This window comes from Montipora foliosa, chromosome 9 (assembly GCF_036669935.1).
Source record: "Montipora foliosa isolate CH-2021 chromosome 9, ASM3666993v2, whole genome shotgun sequence".
Lineage (NCBI taxonomy): Eukaryota > Metazoa > Cnidaria > Anthozoa > Scleractinia > Acroporidae > Montipora > Montipora foliosa.
In genome coordinates, this window is record NC_090877.1 from 8,894,219 (window position 1) to 8,916,718 (window position 22,500).

At 35.5% G+C, this 22,500-nt stretch overlaps 1 protein-coding gene across 1 annotated transcript in view; it reads left to right on the forward strand.

The window, feature by feature from the left end:
* The window catches only part of LOC137970501 (tRNA-dihydrouridine(16/17) synthase [NAD(P)(+)]-like), a 73,645-nt gene that overhangs the window by 8,497 nt on the left and 42,648 nt on the right, over positions 1–22,500 (forward strand). Inside the window, exon 7 of the mRNA XM_068817023.1 lies at positions 1,011–1,155. Coding sequence (XP_068673124.1) covers positions 1,011–1,155 — 145 coding nt within the window. The remainder of the gene's footprint in view (positions 1–1,010; positions 1,156–22,500) is intronic.

The window sequence follows — 22,500 nt, forward strand, 5'->3', positions numbered from 1 at the left end:
TGGAATCTTAATTGAGTGTTAACTTTTTATTTACTGGGAGTGTATTGTTGTGAATGTCAATACCATAATAAGATTCAGCATTTAATAAACAGAGCCTTTTTTTCACGATGCCAATCCTTTGAAAAGGTTGGGAAAGAAGCACTTCCTCCAATCAGTAGTTACTGGTAACTGATTTTTTATAGGGTCTGATTTGACTTGTTCACTGTAGCTCAAAGTGAAGATTGGAATGAGAAGCATGTAAATTGGAGGTGGCTCAAACCAATTTAAACAGCATCGTGCTCAATCTCATCCCCAGAGTCTGCTTTTCTTTTGGTCAGCACCAAGAACATGGACCCTGGCCGTTTCCAATTTATGTGCAGTTGTAGTGAAGGTCCATTTTTGTAACTGTTGACAACTACTGTTGTTTCAAATTTCTGAGCGTCCATAGACGAGCCAGAAGTCTGTGATTTGTGGACTTCCTGCCTTGGAAGTGGCCAAAGTCTATGTTCTTGGTGCTGACGAAAAGAAGAGCGGACTCTGGGGATGAGATTGTATCGTGTTAATGTCTCACTGGAAGGATTAACTCTACAAGACTGTTTCAAGTGACAGCCATGTTATGTTACCATCTGAAACATCAATAATTGCTTAACAAGAAGATGCATTCAGAACTATGACATAATTGGTTACCATGTCAACAAAACAGCCATTTAAAAAGCATGCTACATGTATATCTTGTCGTAAATCGTTTATTTCTCAAAAACAAACGCTGTGTCCTTCAACTTTTACATGTATTTCTGGAAAGTGATTGGCAGGCTTAAAAAAAAATTCTCTGCATTAAAAATATTCTCTGGGGCAGATGCAGAGCCACCTTAATTTTTTTCAATGGTGAAGGTGGCTGTGGGTGCATCTTGTCAAGCAATTATTGTTGTTTCATATGGTACCATAACATTGCCGTCAGACAGTTGTGAGCATCCTTACCATTCCGTCTGAAGAGCCTTTGTTTCCGTAACATTGTTATTTGTTTGTTATAGAGGGCAATCTTAGTAACCCAGCGCTGTTTAGTGGCAAACAGCCTCCAGTGTGGGAAATGTCAGATGAGTACTTGGCCTTGGTAGATGAATACCCTTGCCTGTTGTCCTATGTCAGAGGTCACTTGTTTCGACTTTGGAGAGTTGTGTAAGTGTGACGACGTACAGTGACTGTATTTAATATTGTGCATATTTCAGGCTAACTGAGTTTTTAGCCCGGGGGGGGGGGGGGGACTCCCATATAAAAATGAAGGGGGGTGCTCGTCGGAAATTAGGAAAAGAACCCTTAAGAGGTACATGTACCAAGATCCCCCTCCCCTTCCTAAGAGGTACCAAATTATGGGTTTTAATTAGACAAAATTAAAAATTAGTTAATTGTCAAATGTCTCCTGTCATAATTTTCCCGCTCAATGCCCTAAAATGTACCACTAAAGCTCCCACTGTGGACCTTTTGAGGTTGAAATCCCTAAGAGCTACCAAAACAACTTTTTAACCGCCTTACCCCTAAAAGGTATGACGAGCACCCCCGTCCTTTTTATATAGGAGTCCCCCCGGGTTTTTAGTTGGGCAAAAGCCAACTATTAGTGATTCAATTGTCTAATGTCCGTCACGTGAACACGTGCAATGGGTAATAGCGCAGACACGTAATAAAGGCTCAGTGTGTCCTTCTTACGTGCAAACTCTGAAGTTCAACATTCGTTCGAGGATTTGTTTTTGTCCTGTCGTGATCGTTGCTGACCGTTAAACATAAATAGTACGTGTTGTATCTGAAGAAATTGTGGTTTGTGGTTCTAAATCGGCGAATGAGTGAATCACGAAATTTTGGTGTATCAATCGAGTTGATAACTATAAAGTTCTTCATCACAGGGAATCACTCTGGTTGAATCAACAAAACTCAATTTCTGTTGTAAACAGAAGCTGTCAAAGTGAATCGAAATCCACTAAGTGACCTTTTGACCTTGCCTTTTAAAGTGATTGGTAGCAGTGAAAAACAAAATAATGTTACCGATGGAAATGTAAACTGAGCAAAACGCAATGAAGGAAGAGGACAATCTCACCATTTGGGTCTTAACCATAGATACTTCTCGAAAACTCTCTCCCTTTCCAGATTTTTATTGCAGTGGCATTTACGGTTCGTTTCCCTTTTAACAATTAAATATTATATTGTTATATTTTAAATACCATTTTTAAGCTGAACCGTTTTTCACAAGTTGATAGCAAAATGCAGAAAAAGTTGCCAGTCTGTTAAAAAGAGATAAAAGCGTTTTTGTAAAAGCTCTGGAGATCTACCAGGATCAGGTCGTCATGTATGCCAAAAGAATAGGCCAGTTTCGTATTCTAACGGTTGGACTGGATCTAGCATGAAATGGAGGCTAATGCAGGCAAATTAATTTGCATTTGAAAAGATTTGCCCGCATTAGCCTCCATTTCATGCTAGATCCAGTTCAGCCGTGAAAATTCGAAAATGGCCTATTGGAAGGGGAAGATTCGCCTCAATCCAGTTCGACACTGCTATGTCAACAAGCTACAATCCTGGAAGTAGTATAGGAGTTGGGGGTATGAGATCATTTTGTAAAAATGCTCTCATCCCAACCCAACTCCATACTACTTTACATTTGGCGGTTACATATTTTTGATCTCGTATTTTCGGTCTCATATTCTTGGAAATCTATATGTTTTATATTTCTGCGAATCTAAGCCGTGGCGAGGCAGAATGGATCCAACGCAAAATTTATTTTGGAACTATATGTTATTTAAAATGCGTGACTTTCTTAGAAAAATCACAAAGCATGGCATTCTCGGAAATAAATAAAGGGGGTTTCCCCGTGATTTTCAACCAATGAAAAGTTAACCCATAAATTAACCAAAACCGAAAATACAACCAAATGGTTCAAATTTTGGTTTTTTTTCTGGTTGGACATTTTGTGTTCAATCCTTTAAAAGAAATGTTATTTTAGTGTGTTAATGTTGTAATGACCGTATGCATTACTTGTCATACCATTGTTGTGAATATATCGCTTGTCATCAAAGCAGGATAATGATACTTTATTAAGCTCATAGCTCCCAAGTTGATGCAAGTTGCTTCTGATCGTTTTCATGGTGTGTTGCATTTGTTCGCTGTTGAACAGTACGTTTTTGTAATTTTCATGAGTGATGTTCTTCTTAATAATATTTTTCTTGATTCCCTTTGCCGTCTTTCCGCCTTTGTCATTGTCTTTAATATATGAATACATTTTCGATCTCAATCCGACGAATTCGGTTATCGGTATGCCTGCTGCCTCGTCTTTGAATTTACCGATTACTTTTTTGTTTGTCTTGTCGAAATATGGTGAATCTTCGGGATAATCACTGTTATCGAATTTGTCTTTATCATTCCAAAAGTCTTGATACGCATCATTAGTTTCAATTTCATAGGTCAAGCTGTCTGTGTCTGTGAATAATAATTTCGCTCTGCTGCCGTATTTTTGTTTGATAAAATTGTAGTGGAAATCATACATTAGTGTCTTACTAAGATCTAGGATACACATACCCACATATGCCGGCCTGTTTAGGGTTAGTGTTTCTTTGATTTTATGCACTGCCACTAGATTTTCATTAAAGATCTTGCTACTGACATATGTTGGTTTAGCAGCCATTTTTGACAGTTTGTTTTCATCAGTTACCAATCTGACATCTACTCGCTTTCTAATATTTTCCATTGTTTTGCCAAATACACTGTTGTTCATAAGCTTGAAGAAGTCTTTCTCAAAAGCATTTTTGGCATTGGTTCTCTTCTGCGTATTGAAATCGATATATTGCTTTAACCATGCGGATTGATTGAACTCTAGTGCTCGATGGACTTTAGTTATTTTCAAACCACGATCGGTGTACAATTGTAGGTTCCTATAATGAAGAACATACTTTTCTTTGTTGCTTAATGTAGGTATCAGTTTATGAACTAAACCAGTTGATACATTAAATTTATTGGCTATTTCTTGGCAATAATTAGAAAGCATATCTTTGTTGACTTTGACCTTTTCGGCTGCTAGCGGATAATCATTATGCAGATCGTGTAATTCTTTGGGATATTCCAAATCAACTTCTAATATCAAACCTTTATTGCTATTTTCTTTATACTTGGCTAGGTCTATCTGATCAATCTGGTTTTTAGCCAACCATTTAAAACCACCAGTTGGAAGGTATTGGCTCATTGCCCAACCATACAGATTGTTAGCATCTAGATACATTATATACTTTGAGGGCGCCTTCTCATCATACGTTTTCATGTATCTATTATTAGCTTTGCCGTATCGATTTGCTATGTATGATGTACCACCACGCATGCCCTTTTCAATGAATTGAAACATATCAATATCAGTCATAAGCTCCAATTTAATGTCAGTCATCTTTAACATAGCATCCCAAGAAAGCCCAGGACTGGTAAAATAATGACAGGGGTCTAGTTTGTAGTATTGCAGACAGGTCTTTCGAAAGTTTTCAAACACATCAGCTAACAGAAGGATGTCAGATTTAAGATATAAGTCATGGTACTCGCCCATATTTTTTAGATCAAAAGTGTTCCATACATTTTGAGCATGTTTGTATTGATCACCTGAGATATGCTCATCATTTAATATACTGTAAAATTCTTCTTTTGGTGGCAGCTTTTCATTGAATTTTTCAAAACTGTCCATAAAGTCATATGGGTATACTCCCTTCTTACTCATCAAATCAAGCTCTTTACCTTTGCATTTTTGAGAAGTATATATTAATGCTTCTTTTGGTAGGTTGCTCACCAGTTTATCAAGACTTGAGCTCATGAATTGAAAACTATCAATAAAGGTCAGATGATTACCAAGCATGAAAGCCATATACTTTTCCATGTTGTTTGGTATGGCATTGATATTCATTTGGCATGTTTCACCTTTCTTGTTTGTATATGTATGCTTTTTAACTATCTCACCAATTTCTTGCATTATAAAATGACTGTCATACCCACGGAGATTGTGAAACATAACTGGTATTTTCTCAGTCAATCTGAAATTTAGGTTACAATCTTGGTGAGCTGATCCTCTGTATTTACCTGTGATATGGCAATGGTCTCTAACTCTCACATCATTTTCATTGTATTTTTTATTGCAGATATGACATTCATTAGCTTTTTGAAATTCTTTTTCATCATCTTCAGTCATTCTCAATGGTTTATTGAAATATTTTTTCATGATCTTCTTGCAATATTTAACTTCCTCTAGCATAGCTTCCATAAATTTGTAAACAGCTTTTTCACCTCTATAAATTTGTACTGGTTTTGTGTATTTATCATCATAACAACACACAACCTTATATCCATAACCACAGTCTGTGTGTCTCTGATAAGCCTCTGTGTACGATTTATCATCATTAGGTTGGCAACCGGATATCTTTTCTGTTATAGCTTCAAAATCTGCATAAATGACGAATGGTACTGGTAGTTGTTTATGGAAATTATTGAATTTTAGTATGTTATCATCTTTTGTTGGCATTTTGATAGCTTGTGTGCCATTTACTTGTATGCAGTTTTCTTTATGATCAGTTAATACTCTTTCAGAACTGAAACATTGTAAGCAATGCATACAGAAGTGCTTCCTTTCCTTGTGTTTTGTTTGATTGTACATGAATTTGTTGAAATCTTTGATCAACACATAATGCTTGTTTTCATTTTCTGTTATAAGAAGCAGATTCATGCAATCTTTATACTTTTCTTTTGACACATAAATGGGATATTTTTGTTTGTTTTCATAACCGAAAACATTGATGTTAATTTCATTCTGCTTTTCTATTTTGTTGTACTGTTTGGTAGTCACTGGAAATTCAATTCCTGAATAATTCAAATTTTCAATGAATGCTTTGTCTGATTTTTTGATTCTCTGTGGGTATTTGTCTTGAGGATTGAGATGTCTTATGTGGCACCACCTGAAGCATTCATTATCCTCATTTTTCATGTTGATCAATCCTTTTGCACTGTGTTTGAGTTCATTTGGTAATTTGATGTAAGAAGATCCTTTCATTGGCTCGTATTTTACCACATTGATATAATGATTTTCAACAGATTGAATAGTCCAACCAGATCCCTCTGAAATCCAAACTGCAATCTTGTTTAGTATGACTTGTTTTGACAAAGATAAAGCTAGTTCAATTTGTGTGTCATTTGTTATTGTTTGTGGTTGACTGTTGAAATAAGCCGTTTTGATGATTTTTTCTTCTCGCCCTGTTTGCTTTTCAAATGTGACCCTCAGTGTTTCAACAAACTTTAGACCTTTCATTGATTTTAATATTTTTCCAATGTGAATGGCAACAGCCTTTCTTGTATTTTGCAGTTGCATAAGTGGGTCTTTGCTGTTTTTTATGTTGATTTCATAAGACTTCGTAAACCCTTTTAAAGCTTTGTTCGTTTCTTGTATTATGGTCCTCGGTAATGGAATTGGTCGTTTTTTGGATCTAGGTGCTGGCACTGGTCTGTTTAATTGTTCTATTTCTTCCAGCCATTCAGAAGGAGGAGCAGGCAGTCTCTGCCTCTCAAAATAGTCAACAAGTTCTTTTACACTCTTTCTTGGTTTTGAGATCGGTCTTGTTTTTGTCCTCGGTGCGGGCACTGGTTTTGTATTTTGTTTTATAATCAATTCTATTAATTCTTCTTTGCTCAGATTTTGAAGCGAACTTCGGTTCATAATATTTATCATATTATTTGCCATTATAATATATCTATAGATAATAATTCTTTAAGTCAAATTATGGTGCGTTTACAGTTCAACACATACGGGAAGTATGTATTTAACTTTTTTAAAAGAGAAGTGATATGAATAAATTAATTGCTATTTTCATGTTTATCATAAATGTAACCCGTATTATATGTAAATGAATTTTTGAAATGTTTCTTTGTTTTTAAATGGCAATGTTTGCCAGCAAGAGTGTAGTTTCTACCATTGTTGCATATTTTACAGTACCATTCTTTATGCAACATGTAGTCGGTTTTTATTTTTCTTCTTTCTTCATCAGTATAAAATCTTGGGCGGCCAACTGGTCTTCGATCTTCCATATTATATTACTATATATTTTATTTTTTATATATTTTGTATCAATTTCAATGGTTTCAAAAAATCGCTGTACCTTTTAAACTCTCTGAACAAAAAATCCATTTTGACATCTATGATGTGAAACATTTTCCCGATTTCTTTCTTTGGTCCTCCTGTTTTCAATGCTTTGATCAACAATGGTACTGCTTCTGAATGAACATAGTGCATATAACCTGCGTTCCTGACCACTATTTCACAAATCATTTCTGTGATCACTTTTCTTACAGCCATGGTTTCAATTATTTCGCTTCCTCTGAATTCCATATGTTAATATGTTTTATATTTCTTCATCAGATTCCTGGCTTGTTTCCTGCGAACTGCAGCAGCTTTCTTCAGATATACTTTCTTGCGATGGCGTCCAATCGGAATCCGAACCAGAGTCTTGATCGCTCTCATAATAGAAACCAAACTTTTCTTCATTTTCAAACTTGTCCATATAATATAAGTATACATTTTTATTTTTTTATAAGTATTTATGCGCGTTTGTTTCACCACAATTCATATGTTTTCAATGTCTTTCAATGGTACCCAACTATTGAAATCATCACTGTATCCCTTCCATTTCACTAGAGCTTGTTTCTTCTTATAGTCCCTCCGAATTACTTTATCAATACGAAAAATATCCTGCTTCGCTTTTAATAATTCAGGTTCATAAAAACTCCCTTGAATGTCTTCACCTCTGAGATCTTTTAGTTTGTATGTTATTGGATTAGTGTATTGGATCTTATCAACTGTAAACACTTCTTCGGTCCAATTTGGTGTGTAACCCTTGTCAAACACATTCCGTTTATACTTCGATATTCGAACCTTATCACCTATTTTAAATTTCGGTTTTTGTTTCAATGTTTCTGTATCACCATATAGATTGAAGTAAACTATACCTTCATTCCTCTTGTTAGATGCTTCAACGGGTGTCATTTTTATGCTTGAATGTCTTGTGTTGTTGTACTGTTTCACTAGTTTGGGCAGCATGTCTAAATACTGTGTATTACCTTGAACAGTGAACTGTTTCCACATTTTGGATTTGATTGTCCTATTCCACCTTTCAACCACTGAGGATTTCTCCTCATTTTCAGTGGAGTACATATGTATTCCATTTTTCTCTAATAAGTCCTTCAAGTGTTTGTTATAGAACTCTTTACCCTTATCAACCCATAAATACTGTGGTTTTCTACCTTCTTTGAATATTGTTTTAAATGCTTCAGTGACAGATTCACCTTTCTTATCCTTTAATGGTACAATCCAACCGTATTTGCTGAAAACATCAATAACCATAAGAAGATACCGATAACCTTTATTCCATTTGCTAAACTGTTGCATTTCGACTAGATCACTTGCCCATATTTCATCGATATGATTTACGATTACACGCCGCCGAGTAAAGTTGCGTCTTATAGATGCATGTAATTCATCTGCTAATTTTTCTTGCCAGTTACCCGACGGCTTTTTCCGTTTTTTGAAACTCCAAGACCTAGTTTCTGCTTTGTATTGATAACATTTCTTGCCAACCAATGCCCCCATTGTCTTTCATTATACGGTACGTTGTCTAAAGCTTGGACCATTTTCCTATCTGCTTTGTTTTTACATTTCCTATCATCCTTACATACTGAATAATCAACATCGTGTTGCATTGCTATTGCATCAGTTTTTCCAGTGGGCATATCATATATTTCCAATATTTGACCAGTTTTTGGGTCATACTTCAGTTGATTTTCTAAATCATTATAAGGTCCGGTGTAATGATGCCCAGGAAGTGTCCATCCGCCTTTTGGTTTCGGTAATTTGCCAATAGCTTTGTGAATGTCAACAGCACCACCATCAAGATCTTTTCTGTTTGTTGTGTATTTTTTATTCGGTCTTATTTTCGTCGACAATTGATTGAGAGCTTCTGATCCCACTTTATGAAGTAGAGGATTCATTTTTCTCAAACCATAATCGATTGCTTTTTTCTGCAATTTTGGGTCTCTCATCAATTCGGAACCATAATATCTACCCATTTCAACGGCTTTTTTGCCAAGATAAGGTACTCCTTTAGTTAAAAATAATTCTGTTCCAGTATTAGCAATATCACTGAGTAAGCCCGCTCCCAACGGGCTGATTAGTTTCCCTGTTGTTTAACAAATTTGGTCTTTGTAATACCACATTCAGCACAAGTGCAAAAGAACATTAGTCTGCCATTTTTAGCTGTTTTGTAACCTGAAGGTTCAACACATTCAGTCACTTTCTTTTGTTTAACACAATATGATTTCATAATATATATAAGTTAGATATTTCTGAAATAACGTTGGATAAATCTCTCATTTTTCATTGTATCATTTATGTCGAACACTTGTAATAAATCATAATACGAATTGCCCTTATTCATTTCATTTAGAAAGTATAAACAGAAATACCCACAAGTTGTTGTTTGTATGTTTTGTATCTGATTGTTTTGATGTAACAAAGTGAGATTTTTCTTTTTGGCATGATTTACAATCTCTTGAAATGGGGGCATACCAAACGCATCGAAATAATTTATTACATTATCTTTGACATATGTTGCAACCCAATGACTTCCGCTCATATAAGCTGGTTCCAGATTGTAAATAAATAACGCCTGTTTATGGTTGTGTGGAACTTTTTCATCTCTTGACAGTACATCATTGATTGGTATGTTTAAATATTTACACCATTTTTTCAGATCGTGATTGGACATAGGTATGTTTTTGTGAAATTTTGGTTTCACAATATTGCCCCCAAAATGGGTATGCCATTGAATGGACTGTTTTTTCCCAATAGTAACCCTTTTCCTTTTTTGGTTGAGGATGTTTTTTTTTTTCTACCATTACCAGTCACATATGGCGGATAACTATAAAATGGAGGGGGCATTCCCATTCTAGGTGCTCCTTCACCATGCAATCTTGGTCTACCTATCCTCGGTGCTCCTCCTCCCGTTAGCTTTTTGACAAGATTCAGAGCCAAAGGTATTCCAACGCTGGCTAACAGAGTGCCTAAAAATCCACCTGATTGTGTTTTGGTTGGTTGTATATGTACACCAGAACCTGTTTGAGCTGCATTGATGATGTCTCTTTGCTGTTTTGTAGTGAACATGTTCAGATATGGCATTAGTTTGTTGATCGCCTGGAAAGGTATCATCATGGGTAATGGCATAGCGCCACCTTTTTGACCCGATCCTAACAATTTTTTAGCTCCGGCTTCTGCTAGTCCTCCCAAAGCACTTAACCCGAGGGTTTTACCGATTGCCGGCAATGCTCTCATACCAAGTGACAATACGGTGCTCAAAAGACTTCCGCCTACTTGTTTTCTGATATTGGTCTTAGCAAGCTTAATGTCCATTCCTTTGTTCAATTGTCGATTTTTTTGCAATCTTTTTTTCACCGTTGCTGGAACATAAAGAGTGTCGTTTCCATTAAGAGAATCATTTGCCAGTCTCAGAACTATCGTTTCCCTTTTATGGAAAGCATTGCTCAGATTCTTTTTTTGATTATCTGACAGTCTTACGTTTATTTGATGAAGTTCAGTCATATAATATATATTACATAATTTCAGTCACAAAACATATACAAATAAATATGTGTCATTCATGGGATTAAACTATAACCAATTCATTACCCACCTTGTCAATAACAACCGACTCTTCGTACAATACAACTGCATGGACATTGAAATCTGCTGCACTATTAGCATTGAGTTTGTACCTAAAAATCAACTGTTTAGGGTCTCTTGTTACTTTCTCTGCCTGATATGACAGATCGAAATAGATCAGTGAATACAGGCTGTTATAATTGGCAAGATTCAACTGGGTTCCGGTGTTGTAATCATTTTTTCGCATTGCATAAGACATCAGATCATTGAATATTCTCACTTTGCTTTCACTGTCATATTCTGTTTCTGGGTAGAAAACACCATTGCCATATTCGAGTCTGCATGTTGTCAAATAACTGTTTGCGTTTGCTTCATTTAGTTTGAAGGTGTCGAATAGATATGGATTTTGAGTTGCAACTCCGGTTTTAGCCCGTTGTAAATAAACGAAAATTGCTTTGACATTGTCGATACTGGAAGAAATCTGAAAAAAACCACTGACTCTAGCAGGTGCTGACACTGCATATAGTTCACGCTGATATGTCCATTTGTGTTCTTTCATGAAAGAGCTCACAAATTTGTCGTACATACTGTCTTTTGGTGTTAATTTTGGAACCCATAGTAGAAATCTGTTAATCACTACTCTTCCGGCATCTGCTGCTGCTGCCCTATTGATGAGTTCATTGTCGTTCTGGAGATTCAAATTGAATTGCAACTGCATAGGAACCAACATTTTATCCTGCAACTCTTCAAAAAAACTGTAACGATTGAGAGGTATGATCAAATTCACATCTTTTGCTCCTCCTGTTCCATCATTATTGGTAGCTTGTGTAAGCACTCTTCTAGATTCATATCCTGAATTAGTATTGGCTGTCGTACCATCTGTGTCTAAATACCAAAAACTGTTTTTACCGACTGATCTGCTGTAATCATCAGAATATTCCAACAGATTCTTCACAAAAGTGACCTTATGTAGATTGTCAGTATCATAAACAATTTTCCCAGCACTTTTAATCATCATATGTGCAATCAATGAATGAGATCCGTTTATCACCGTTATTCTATCGGCTGCTGCATAACCAGCTCCATCTGCTATTTTTTGTAACTGGAATTGAACCTCGAAATAAGCATTGTACCAATCATAGAAAGAACTCCGGTCGTTGATGGTGAATCTATAACCGTTCTTTTCTTGATGTTGATTATTTCCAGGGGCTCTAATTACATCATCAAGTTGGAAACGCACCAACTCATTTCTTTGCAATAATTCACTTGTTCTAAAAGCCATTTATACTATTGTATTATATAATTTTGCTGTCATGTTATTTATTTGAAAAATCTACGCTTTCTTCCAGATCCGGATATCAATCTATTTAGTATCATGTCAGCGCTTTCATCTTGCTGTTTCTGTTCAATGGGCAAGGATGGAACAATTGCTTTTTGTGTTGGTGTTGTGGCTCCTTTTCTCAAATTGGCCAATTTCTTCATTATTAGGTCTCCTGACTTTTCTGCCACCGTCTTGCCAATTTTATCACCTGCATGGGAAACCCCTGATTCTAATGCCTTCTTTGCTAATGGCTTAGCAAATTTCTTGAAAACAGACGATGCCACACTCTTCAATGGTTTAAAAATGTTGTCTAAGATAAGCCCAGACCCTTTATGTTGAAATACAAATTTACCAAGTTTTGGGTGGTAAAACCTCTTAAATTCATACGGTTTCATTATACTGTTACATTAGATACTTTTTAAAATCAGCGAAAAAGACGTATCTGCTCCATTCAGATCCACTAATCTTCTTTTTCCATCTGTTATCATGATTCTGATTGATGAAATTGTAGTTTTGTTCACAGGATTAAATGTAACTCTTTGTGGTTCGAGGGTGAAGGAGTAACTTGGTCGTAGTACACTGGTTGAAAATGAATAAATGATGTCTGTTTCTTCGCCGTCAACTAAACTTTCGTTTACCAAATCGCAATGAATATTGAGTACGTCTGTGTCTTGACTGAGATTTGGCACTCTTGGTCCAATATGCGTTCCACTTGCTAATATCTTTTTGTCGAAACCGATCAGTTCATTAAAATTACTTGCTCTTAAATCAAGTTGGTAATTTGCAGCTAATGTAACCGTGACTCTGAATGTTGTGTCATCAAATACAAGATTGATCGGATCCTTTTCGTCCTTTTTCGGTACATTTTTTTTAATATATGCATCAAAGTCCGTATAATTCCATACCCCAGCTGGAAAGGTAATGTCCTTAAAAGTTGAACCATTATCGGAGCTGTATTTGATTAATTGATTTTTGTACCCAGCATTGACATTGAACCAAGTGAATGACATGTTAATGACTCTGTTAAGACCGATAACGTATTGCTTATTATTGTCTAGAGTTACAGGTCTGGTGAAATTTGTTGCAAAATCTTCTGGTTTATTGTTCCCTTGATTTTTCACACTGTAAGATGATAAAACTATCTCTCGTTCCATTATGTGATTAGGTTACATTAAATTTTGAAATATTGTTTGTATAATTTACCATATTGTGATCTATTGATTGTCGACATTTTCAATAATGTGTCCAATATAGAAACACCCATATTTCGCATGTCAATGCTTGTATTGCCAGCCAATATCTCACCAATGATCAAATCCAATTTTTTTATGAGTTCTTTCGGTTTGTTGAAAAATATCACATTACCACCTTTTCTTCTGATTCCAGAACCTGTCATCGTTTTAAATTTAGTGTCATAATGTTCAATATATGCATTCAAGACATTTTTAGCTCTGTCTATTCTTTTGTTCATCTCTTGTCTTTGTGCTTCCCCGATCATTCCCTTATTATATTGTTTTGTCACATGTGTTTTGGCACCTCTCAAACTGTTTCTTTTCGTTCTAGTATAAGCCAAAATCTTACGCAGATATGCTTTGGTTTTTTTGTCATTCATTGCTGGTTGATTCAGTATTTTTTCAACTGTGTCATAATTTGGCACATCCATCTCATTCAATATCTCATCATCCATATCTTCATCATCCATTCCATAATCGATCTCTTCGTCGTCATCATATTCTGGTGGTCCTTCAGGAAAGTACTTAGGATCAACATAAATCTCTTTTTGTCCTTCCAGAAGATCTTGTAAAGATTGTTCATATGTTGGCGGTTTTGGCACCAGTTGTTTTTCTTGCTGTGGTAAAACAGGTTGTTCAAATAGATCACCAAGATTCATATCTGGAACTTCATCCTCTATATCAATGCCGTAATCAGGAACTTCTCCTTTCTTCAGTGGTCGTTTTTTCCTTGGCAACCTTAAAGCCTGATTACTATCAATAACATCATCTAATTTGCTTGTGATTGGTTGGAATACTTTTGAAAATCCCTGTTGACTGGTCTTCTGATCAATATCATGCTTTGTAATTGCATTATGGACATAATTGATCTTGTCCCCTAATTCAGATTTACTCTTTGCGAGTTCTTTCCACTTAAGTAAACTCATTTATTGTTATATTGTTACGTTACATAAAAATGGAAATTCATATATAAAAAATAACATTTTACACCGTGTTGAACACCATGTTATACACCATGTTATCGAAACAATATACCCATATGATATAAATGAAGATACCTAATTATGATACTGACGACGATGTTGTCACAAACTTCACACAACTACATGATTTTATGCCTGATCGATGCTTCCGCATGCTCATTTGTGGACCTTCTGATTCGGGAAAAACAAACACACTGATGCATATGATTCACAATCTGTTGTATTTTGATAAAATATACCTTTATGCAAAAAACTTAGAGCAGTCAAAGTATCGGAATCTCATGAAAGAGTTCGAACCATGGAGTGAAGAAGCTGGTTATGATATCATTGAAGCAAGCAATGATAAAATAATTCCTGTAAAAAATCTCAATGGTGACAATCAAAAAATTGTGATATTCGACGATTTTGTATGTGATAAAAACCAAAAACCATTAGTTGACTATTTTATACAGGGGAGACATAAAAACTGCTGCGCCATATATTTGAGTCAAAGCTACTACAAGACACCAAAAGATATTAGATTAAACTGCTCACATTTTGCCATTTATGATTTTCCGAGTACTAATGAAAAAAGTCTCATATGTCGTGAAAACAATGTCTCAAAACAATTATACGAGAGAGCAACCAGAGACCCTTTTAGTTTTATATATATTGACAAACCCAAGAAACAAGTAAAGAAGAATTTCGATGAAAAAATATAAACCAATTGTATATATGAGTTACTCAAATGGTAAATTACCTGAAGACACATATTCACATGAAAAAGTTATTGAAATAGTAAAAGGATTACCTGGTGTTGGTTTTAAACTAACAGATGACGGTGATTATGATATGCAGAATAAAAAACTGAGAAATTTAGATTCACCTCAAACGAATGACGATGCAACTACTAAGAGTTATGTTGATAAAGAGGTTTCTGGGTGTTTGAAAATAGATGGGAGCAATGTAATGACTGGCGCCCTTAATATGGACAACAGACGTGTTGAAAACATAGCCCCTGCTAGACATGGCCAGAGTGACGCTGTCAGTAGTGAGCATTTGCATAGTTTTTACATGGTGCTCAATACTGACGATGGTAAAATAGAATTGCAAAATCCAATCGACATGAAAAATCAAAGAATCTTAGGAGTGAAAGATCCAATATTGCATTCAGACGCTTCCAATAAATTTTACGTCGACAGCTCTTTTAATTTTAAAGCTGACAAAACGGAGCTGGCTAATTATTTGAAAAAAGATGGAAGTATTTCCGTAACTGGCAATTTTGACTTTGGAAATAATAAAATCAGCAATCTTGCTGAAGGCACTGGCAATTCTGACGCTGTTACAAAACACCAATTGCAAACTGGTTTATCAACCAAACCGAATGTTGATCAGGTTGTGTTGCGAGATGGTACGCAAGCAATGACTGGAAATTTGAATATAAACAATAACAAGCTTATCAATCTTGCTGATCCGACAGGTGTAAATGATGCCACAGGAAAAGGTTACGTTGATCGATTATTTTTAGATGCACTTCGATTAGACGGTTCAGCTAAAATGACAGGCAATTTGGACATGAACAATAAACGAATAATCAATATAGCCGACCCAACAGGAAACACTGACGCTGTAAATAAACAATACCTTGAAACACATATAGGTGACATGAGTGATTATTTGCAAATAGACGGTTCAAATTCCATGACAGCAGATTTGAATATGAGCACAAATTTCATTAAAAATTTAAAAGATCCTGAAAAAAAATTCGGTAGTGATGAGGGAAAAAATCAAGCAATGAGTTACAAGTTCTTTACCGACAACTTTCTCCAAATAAACCAATACGGTGAAGTAAGCATGTTAGACCGGCGTTTTTACAACATTGGGATTCCTAATGCTGGTGATCAAATATTTGATCGTAATTATGGAGATGGGAGATATTTACAAAAAGATGGATCGTCAGCCATGACAGGAGACCTCAATATGAACAATCAACGAATAACAAATCTCGGAACAGCCACACATAATCAAGATGCCATTACTTTGAAGCAAGTAAATGATGCTTTTTCGACTATAAGTACCCAAAATAATGAATACACAGACCAAAAAATAGCGGAGAGTCTTATAAGCACACATGAAAATCGAAAGAATGTTTTGGCTTATGCAATGGAAGACGTAGACGAATTCACTTCAGATTTCGGCATTGAAGACGTCAGATTGATAACCTACAATGATTCTCCCCATCTCAATAACAAATCGACGATTGCATTCAAAGTACGTAAAACAACCGATGGTTCTAGTCTGTTTAAAGGACGATTCGATTTTAATCTATACTCATTGACAGAAAAGGATTTTTCGAATCAATACACCATTTGTCTTGAGATAATTTTTCCCAATGAGGTAAGATATGATGAAGAGTTCGATTCAACAAAATTGACTTTTGAAAAACTGAACATGCACATCAATGAATTCAACACAGTCAAAATAAATAACGATTACAAATATTACCGAACTGTATTGAATCTTTCACCAGACGGCACGTCTAAATTAGTTCAAAGAAGATTATACACAACAATAGAATGCTTATATGACAACCTTAGTCCAAGTTTGCTTCAATTGCATGCAATTATCTATGGTATAAAAGGTGAAGCAAAAAACAATCTCGATTTCACCATATATGATTATGAAAAAGCTTATGAGGTCGCAAACAATCAACTTCAAATGCATGTACCAATTAATATGAATGGCAACAAGATTTCGGGTTTGTCTGCATCAATAATCGACAGTGTTTTACCGGCTTTCATATGGGGGTATACTGCTGAAGCAATCAATTCATGCGACTTTTTGACAATATATGGAGACATTATGAAGTTCAATGAAATTTACATAAGTTCAATACAACTGCATTCCAAAGAAACTTATTCATTAGTAAGCAATCATCGTTTAGTCATCCAAACAAACACATCGGCGATTTACAATATTTCTTTTACAACCAAAACTATTACTGTTAATGTTAATAGATATTTTCGAAACGTAAATTATATCAGAATAAATTTTTCGGACGGAAAAAATAAGAGATTCAAATTCGTAATCCGATATAAAACGTTCAACAATTGAAAATAATATGACACAATGATATATGACATTATATGTTGAACAATCAGACGGCAGTCATCTTCTAGACGAAAATGGAAATAAAATAGAATATACCATAGACTATCATTCAAGTTCAGAAGATTGGACTTTCGATACCACATTTTCAATAAATGATGATGGTCATGTGGAAACTGACAAAAATGTCATCGCAAAAGCTGCTGAAAACGACAACCATGTTGTGATAAAATCACAACTGGATTTAAAGTTAGACAGATCGACTTTTATTATTTCGAACAGTCTACCTGGTATACCAGTGTTAGACAAAATCAGCATTGCATTAATTCCAGCTTTATCAGTAGTCACAGCCGATTCAAATGATAGAGTTAGTTCATGGATTGATCCTGTGAATAATATCGATTTTTCACAACAAACCAATTCAAAAAAGCCTCTTCTTCTGAGGGATTCATTGAAAAAACGTTTTTTCATACGTTTCGATGGTAGTGATGACTATTTGGAAAAAAAATCATTTGATGTTTCTGAAATAGCAGGTAAATCTGGTAACAAATGTACAGTAATACTGGTTGTCAAAACAAAAGCGATAACTAATCAATCACAGTTTCAATGGGGGCGTGGAGCCGTCAGATTCGGTATGCATATACCATGGGGAGATGGTACAGTCTATGTCGATTTTGGTTCCTCGTCAAATGGCAGACTTAACATTCCTTCTTTGCCGAATCTCTCTGGTAATATCGAGGTGTGGACGATCCGTGTTAATCAGACAAATATGGAACTTTTTAGAGGTGTTTCAACAGTGACTCCGATTAAAACAGAAACAATTTCTGCTACTCTTACAGGTTCAGCACAAGAAATATTCATTGGATGTCAGGTTCATACTGATGGCACTGCTGTGAATTTCTGTGAAATGGATTTATATGCTTTTGCCGTTTGGGCTAAATCTCTGTCTGATGATGAATTGAAAAATATGTTCAGATTCATTCAAAATCATTTCGATTTGTGATGTGGATTTTCAAAATATATAACTCAATATATATGTATATCGACAATTTATTACGATTTGTGGAATATAGTTTTCAAGAAGCAAAAGAAAAACATCCATGCATTAATGACAAAATATTAAAATCAGCACTTGTTTATCAATACCTGCACTGTTTCTATTTCAAAAGAGACATGTCTATGAATGAGATTCTTGAACTCAATGATGGTGAAATTGGTCTTCTTGGACCAGGTAGTGGCTGTCTAACATGGTTACTTGAAAAGATCTTCGGTTGGATTGATATATTAAATTCACATAGTGTATTACATGATGCTTCCGGGAGGTTTTATGACCACCATAAGCTCGGTAGAGGTTACACTTATGCTATTTCAGAAAAATACACAACTAAACTGATTAAAAGATCACCTTTTTGTGGTCAAGTCAGTGGTATACTATATTGTCTATGCAGACGATTAACAATCTGAACTATATATATGGAAGATCGAAAAAAGAGAATATTCAGCTGGAACCATATTTCAGACAAACTCCCAGAAGATCAGGTCGACGAACTAAAGAGCTATTATAAGGCATACCATAGAAAGTGTTGGGCTTACAAAAAGGCTGTTAAACGCTTCAAAAAATTCAAACTGTTAGGAAATACTGTTTCCATTTTAACCGGTACTGGTGGAATTATTAGTGCTGTTGTAACTGGCGGTATAGCCCTAGTAGCTATCAGCACTTGTGCTTTGTTAATCAAGTCTTACATGGATTTCCAATCACTGGATCTTAAAATACAAAATTGCACATACGCATACCAAAGTTATCAGCATCTTTTGAATTCAATAAAAGACATGTTGCGAAGTGGTGAATTTAATCCATCATTTCACACAGAATTAAAAAATGTAGATGATTTTGTGACTGATGTTTGTCCTAGTGTTGATAAGTTCTACGCTAAATACAATGACAAATTCATTCCTTAACTATTTCATTAATTCGGTCTGATGCCAATGACAGGATGTCTTTCCAATACCGTTCATATGATTGAAGTGTCTTTTTGGATTTACTCGTCTTGACCTTTTCAAAAGGAAGATCAAGCATTTTAAATATTTGTTTCAAAATGAAATTTATGTTAATCATACGCTTTCTATCAATGTTAACATCTTTCACAACTTCCCCGATAGCCGCAAAAATTCGAATTATTTTATCCATATTTTTTACAGAAATCTGGAAACCATTTTTAATGGCAATGTTATTCATTATGTTTTCTATATGATATTTTCTTTGGTAAACACTTTTACGATGGAATCTATGCTTATTTGAGTGAAAATCAATAAATTCTATTAAAGGTGTATAACCTTGTACTGTTCCGCATTTTTTGCAAACTATGATATTATCTTTCACTATCTCTGGCTGATCGCAACATTGATCTGTTTTTTTCGTATGTTTACCTATTTCTTTATTGCAAAATGGACAAATTACTTCTTCCATATTGATTAACTCTTCATGAAGTTCTTTACAACTCATTATACTATTATATGAGATATTATTTTAGGTTTTTTAAAAACATATAGTGCCAAAATAAATTTTGCGTTGGATCCATTCTGCCTCGCCACGGCATAGATTCGCAGAAATATAAAACATATAGATTTCCAAGAATATGAGACCGAAAATACGAGATCAAAAATATGTAACCGCCAAATGTAAAGTAGTATGGAGTTGGGTTGGGATGAGAGCATTTTTACAAAATGATCTCATACCCCCAACTCCTATACTACTCCTGGACATTTCAGACAAAAAAAAAGGGAGACCACCCCTCCCCCGGCAGGCGTTCTCTTGCGCGCGGATTCCTCATTGATTATGGGGGTGAAGGCGAGTGTAATATTTTACTTAATTCTGTCCGAGATTGTAGGACAAATGACACGATTAAAGACGAATGATACTTCTGATCGAATGGAATGGTGGCGATAATTCCCGGTAGCGAAATGAGTAAAAACATACTGGAGAGCGTTTCAAGTTTAGCGAGAACGTAAGAGAGCGTAATGACCTTTAATGTATGGTTAAACCAAAAGTACAATCAATTTGTCACTGTTCTGATCGTTCTGGTATCAAGAAATGTAGATGTCACGTTAACCGTTTCAAATAGCAAAAGCGTTCTGAAGCGCGAGATAACAGAATGTGGATACGAGTGCAGTGTGCGCCCAGCTTCCTGGAATTCCGTTTGGCGCACTTGCGTTACACTTGTCACGACTGCAACAGTTTACGTCACAAAGCCATCCTAAATTTCGGCATTGTTTATCAGAGCACTCTTTGCTGCAATATTTTGCGTAGGTGGTGACCATTTTTCCGTTTGCAGTTCTGCTCTCTGGCTTATCGACCTTTATTGTAAGGCACAAGTCATCGCTGTCGCACTTCCGTACTTTTGCAGCCTCGTTACAGTGTTCCCAAGATACCTTCGATACGCACGTGTAACAGCTCAGTACTGGCCATTCCGTAGATGACTCTGTAAAGAAGAATACCAAAAGCATTGAAATAACTTTGGCCAATCACAAAAGACGTAGATAATCAAACGAGCCAATCATCGAAGATCAAATACGGAAAGGCGGCAGGTGGCGTTGAGCGCGGTTACATCTCCGATTGGCCGAGAATATGGCGCGAGAATTGTGAGTAAATTAATCTAAAGCTCAGAAAAGAAGTAGTGAAAAAATTGGTTCAGTCATCCAAATGAAATCACTTTATTTTGATATTGAATCATATTGAATTATCTCATTCTCGCAGTGTTCTGTTTATTTTCCGTTTGTCATTTTTAATGAGCGTTTATTGCTCCCTTTAAACGTTTAACAATCGCCTCCATATTTTTCTTCGCTTACTAGTTGTAATTTTATAAGTTTTTTTCTTAATATGCAAGCGAAAGAAATTTCTTGTTGGCAAGGTCATAAAATTTATGTTTAAATGCAAGGGATACATTGTTTAATTTGGAAGGGAAAACTGTTGCAACAATATTGAGAGAGAAAATCTCTCATCAGTAAGCACAGAAAAATAATTTGCCCAATCCCTACTTAAAAGAACACATGAAAATTAAAAAAGTCTTTTAGAGGATTGCGTTGGTGAAACAAATTTTGGCGAGGGAAACATTCCTTGTGAAACTGCCCAATGATCTTATGTTTACCAGAGTTCAGTGTGTTTTTGTACAAGATATCGTGGAATGAGCCAAAAACTTGTGAGAAACCTCAGCGTGCAATATGCGTAGTCTCAAATCGGATTATGTGACCAATGCGCTTGTTTGAACATTTGCAGCCGGTATAAAATAATTGTTTGCAAGTAGTTTTGATCATTTTCTAACGACCCGCAGAAATTCACAGGGATTTTTGAACTTGTCACCGAAACCTTGAGTCACTTTTCGGAAAGTCTATTTTAACGAACGAATCTAATTTTGCGTTGAAGTTGCGTCTATAGATTGATTGTAAACGAATTTATTATTTTATGAACCTGCTCTTGGCAAACATCATTGACAACTCCTGTCAAAGGATTCAGAAGTAAGGGGCAAATTTGTTTACACACACGAAGAGTAAATTTACAGCTTTTCAAACATGATAAAACGTGAAAATGGTAAAGACTATAAGTGTCAATAAAAAACAAAAAACGTATATTAAATTAACGATAAACGAGTTTTTCGTTTTACTGCAAATGTGAGAAAAACTTTTTGAGTCTAAACATTGCGCTTCGAATAAAATGTATTTTCCGTAAGAACGTGACAATTTAAGGATGTGACGTGTGAATGGCAAATCGTCGTTGCGTGATTGACTTATATTAAGGTGATAGCGTACCATGAAATTACGACCTATTAAGTCCTCTTTAAACTTATCTTTGCCTTGGCTAGCATGGCTTAAAGTGCAAGTATAAGAATTTGCAAATTTTCATGTGAGATTTGTTGCATTAGGCGGAATTTTACCTTCCTAAAACATTGTTCGATAGTTTTTTTGTCCCTCGGATTGAAGAGCACTTCACCGGAAATGAATTTTATTCCCCGTGCTCTTTCCCTCTCTTTGAAAAGCTGCAATATTTGAAGTTCCGCTTTTAGAACCAAGGGGTTCAATGTCAGCGACGGAATACAATTACATTTGAGGTCGAAGGCAATTCGTTTATGAACTTAATATTATAACTGTTTCAAATTTATTCAAGTACTCTAGAGTCGCCACCGCGTGTTTTCATTATTT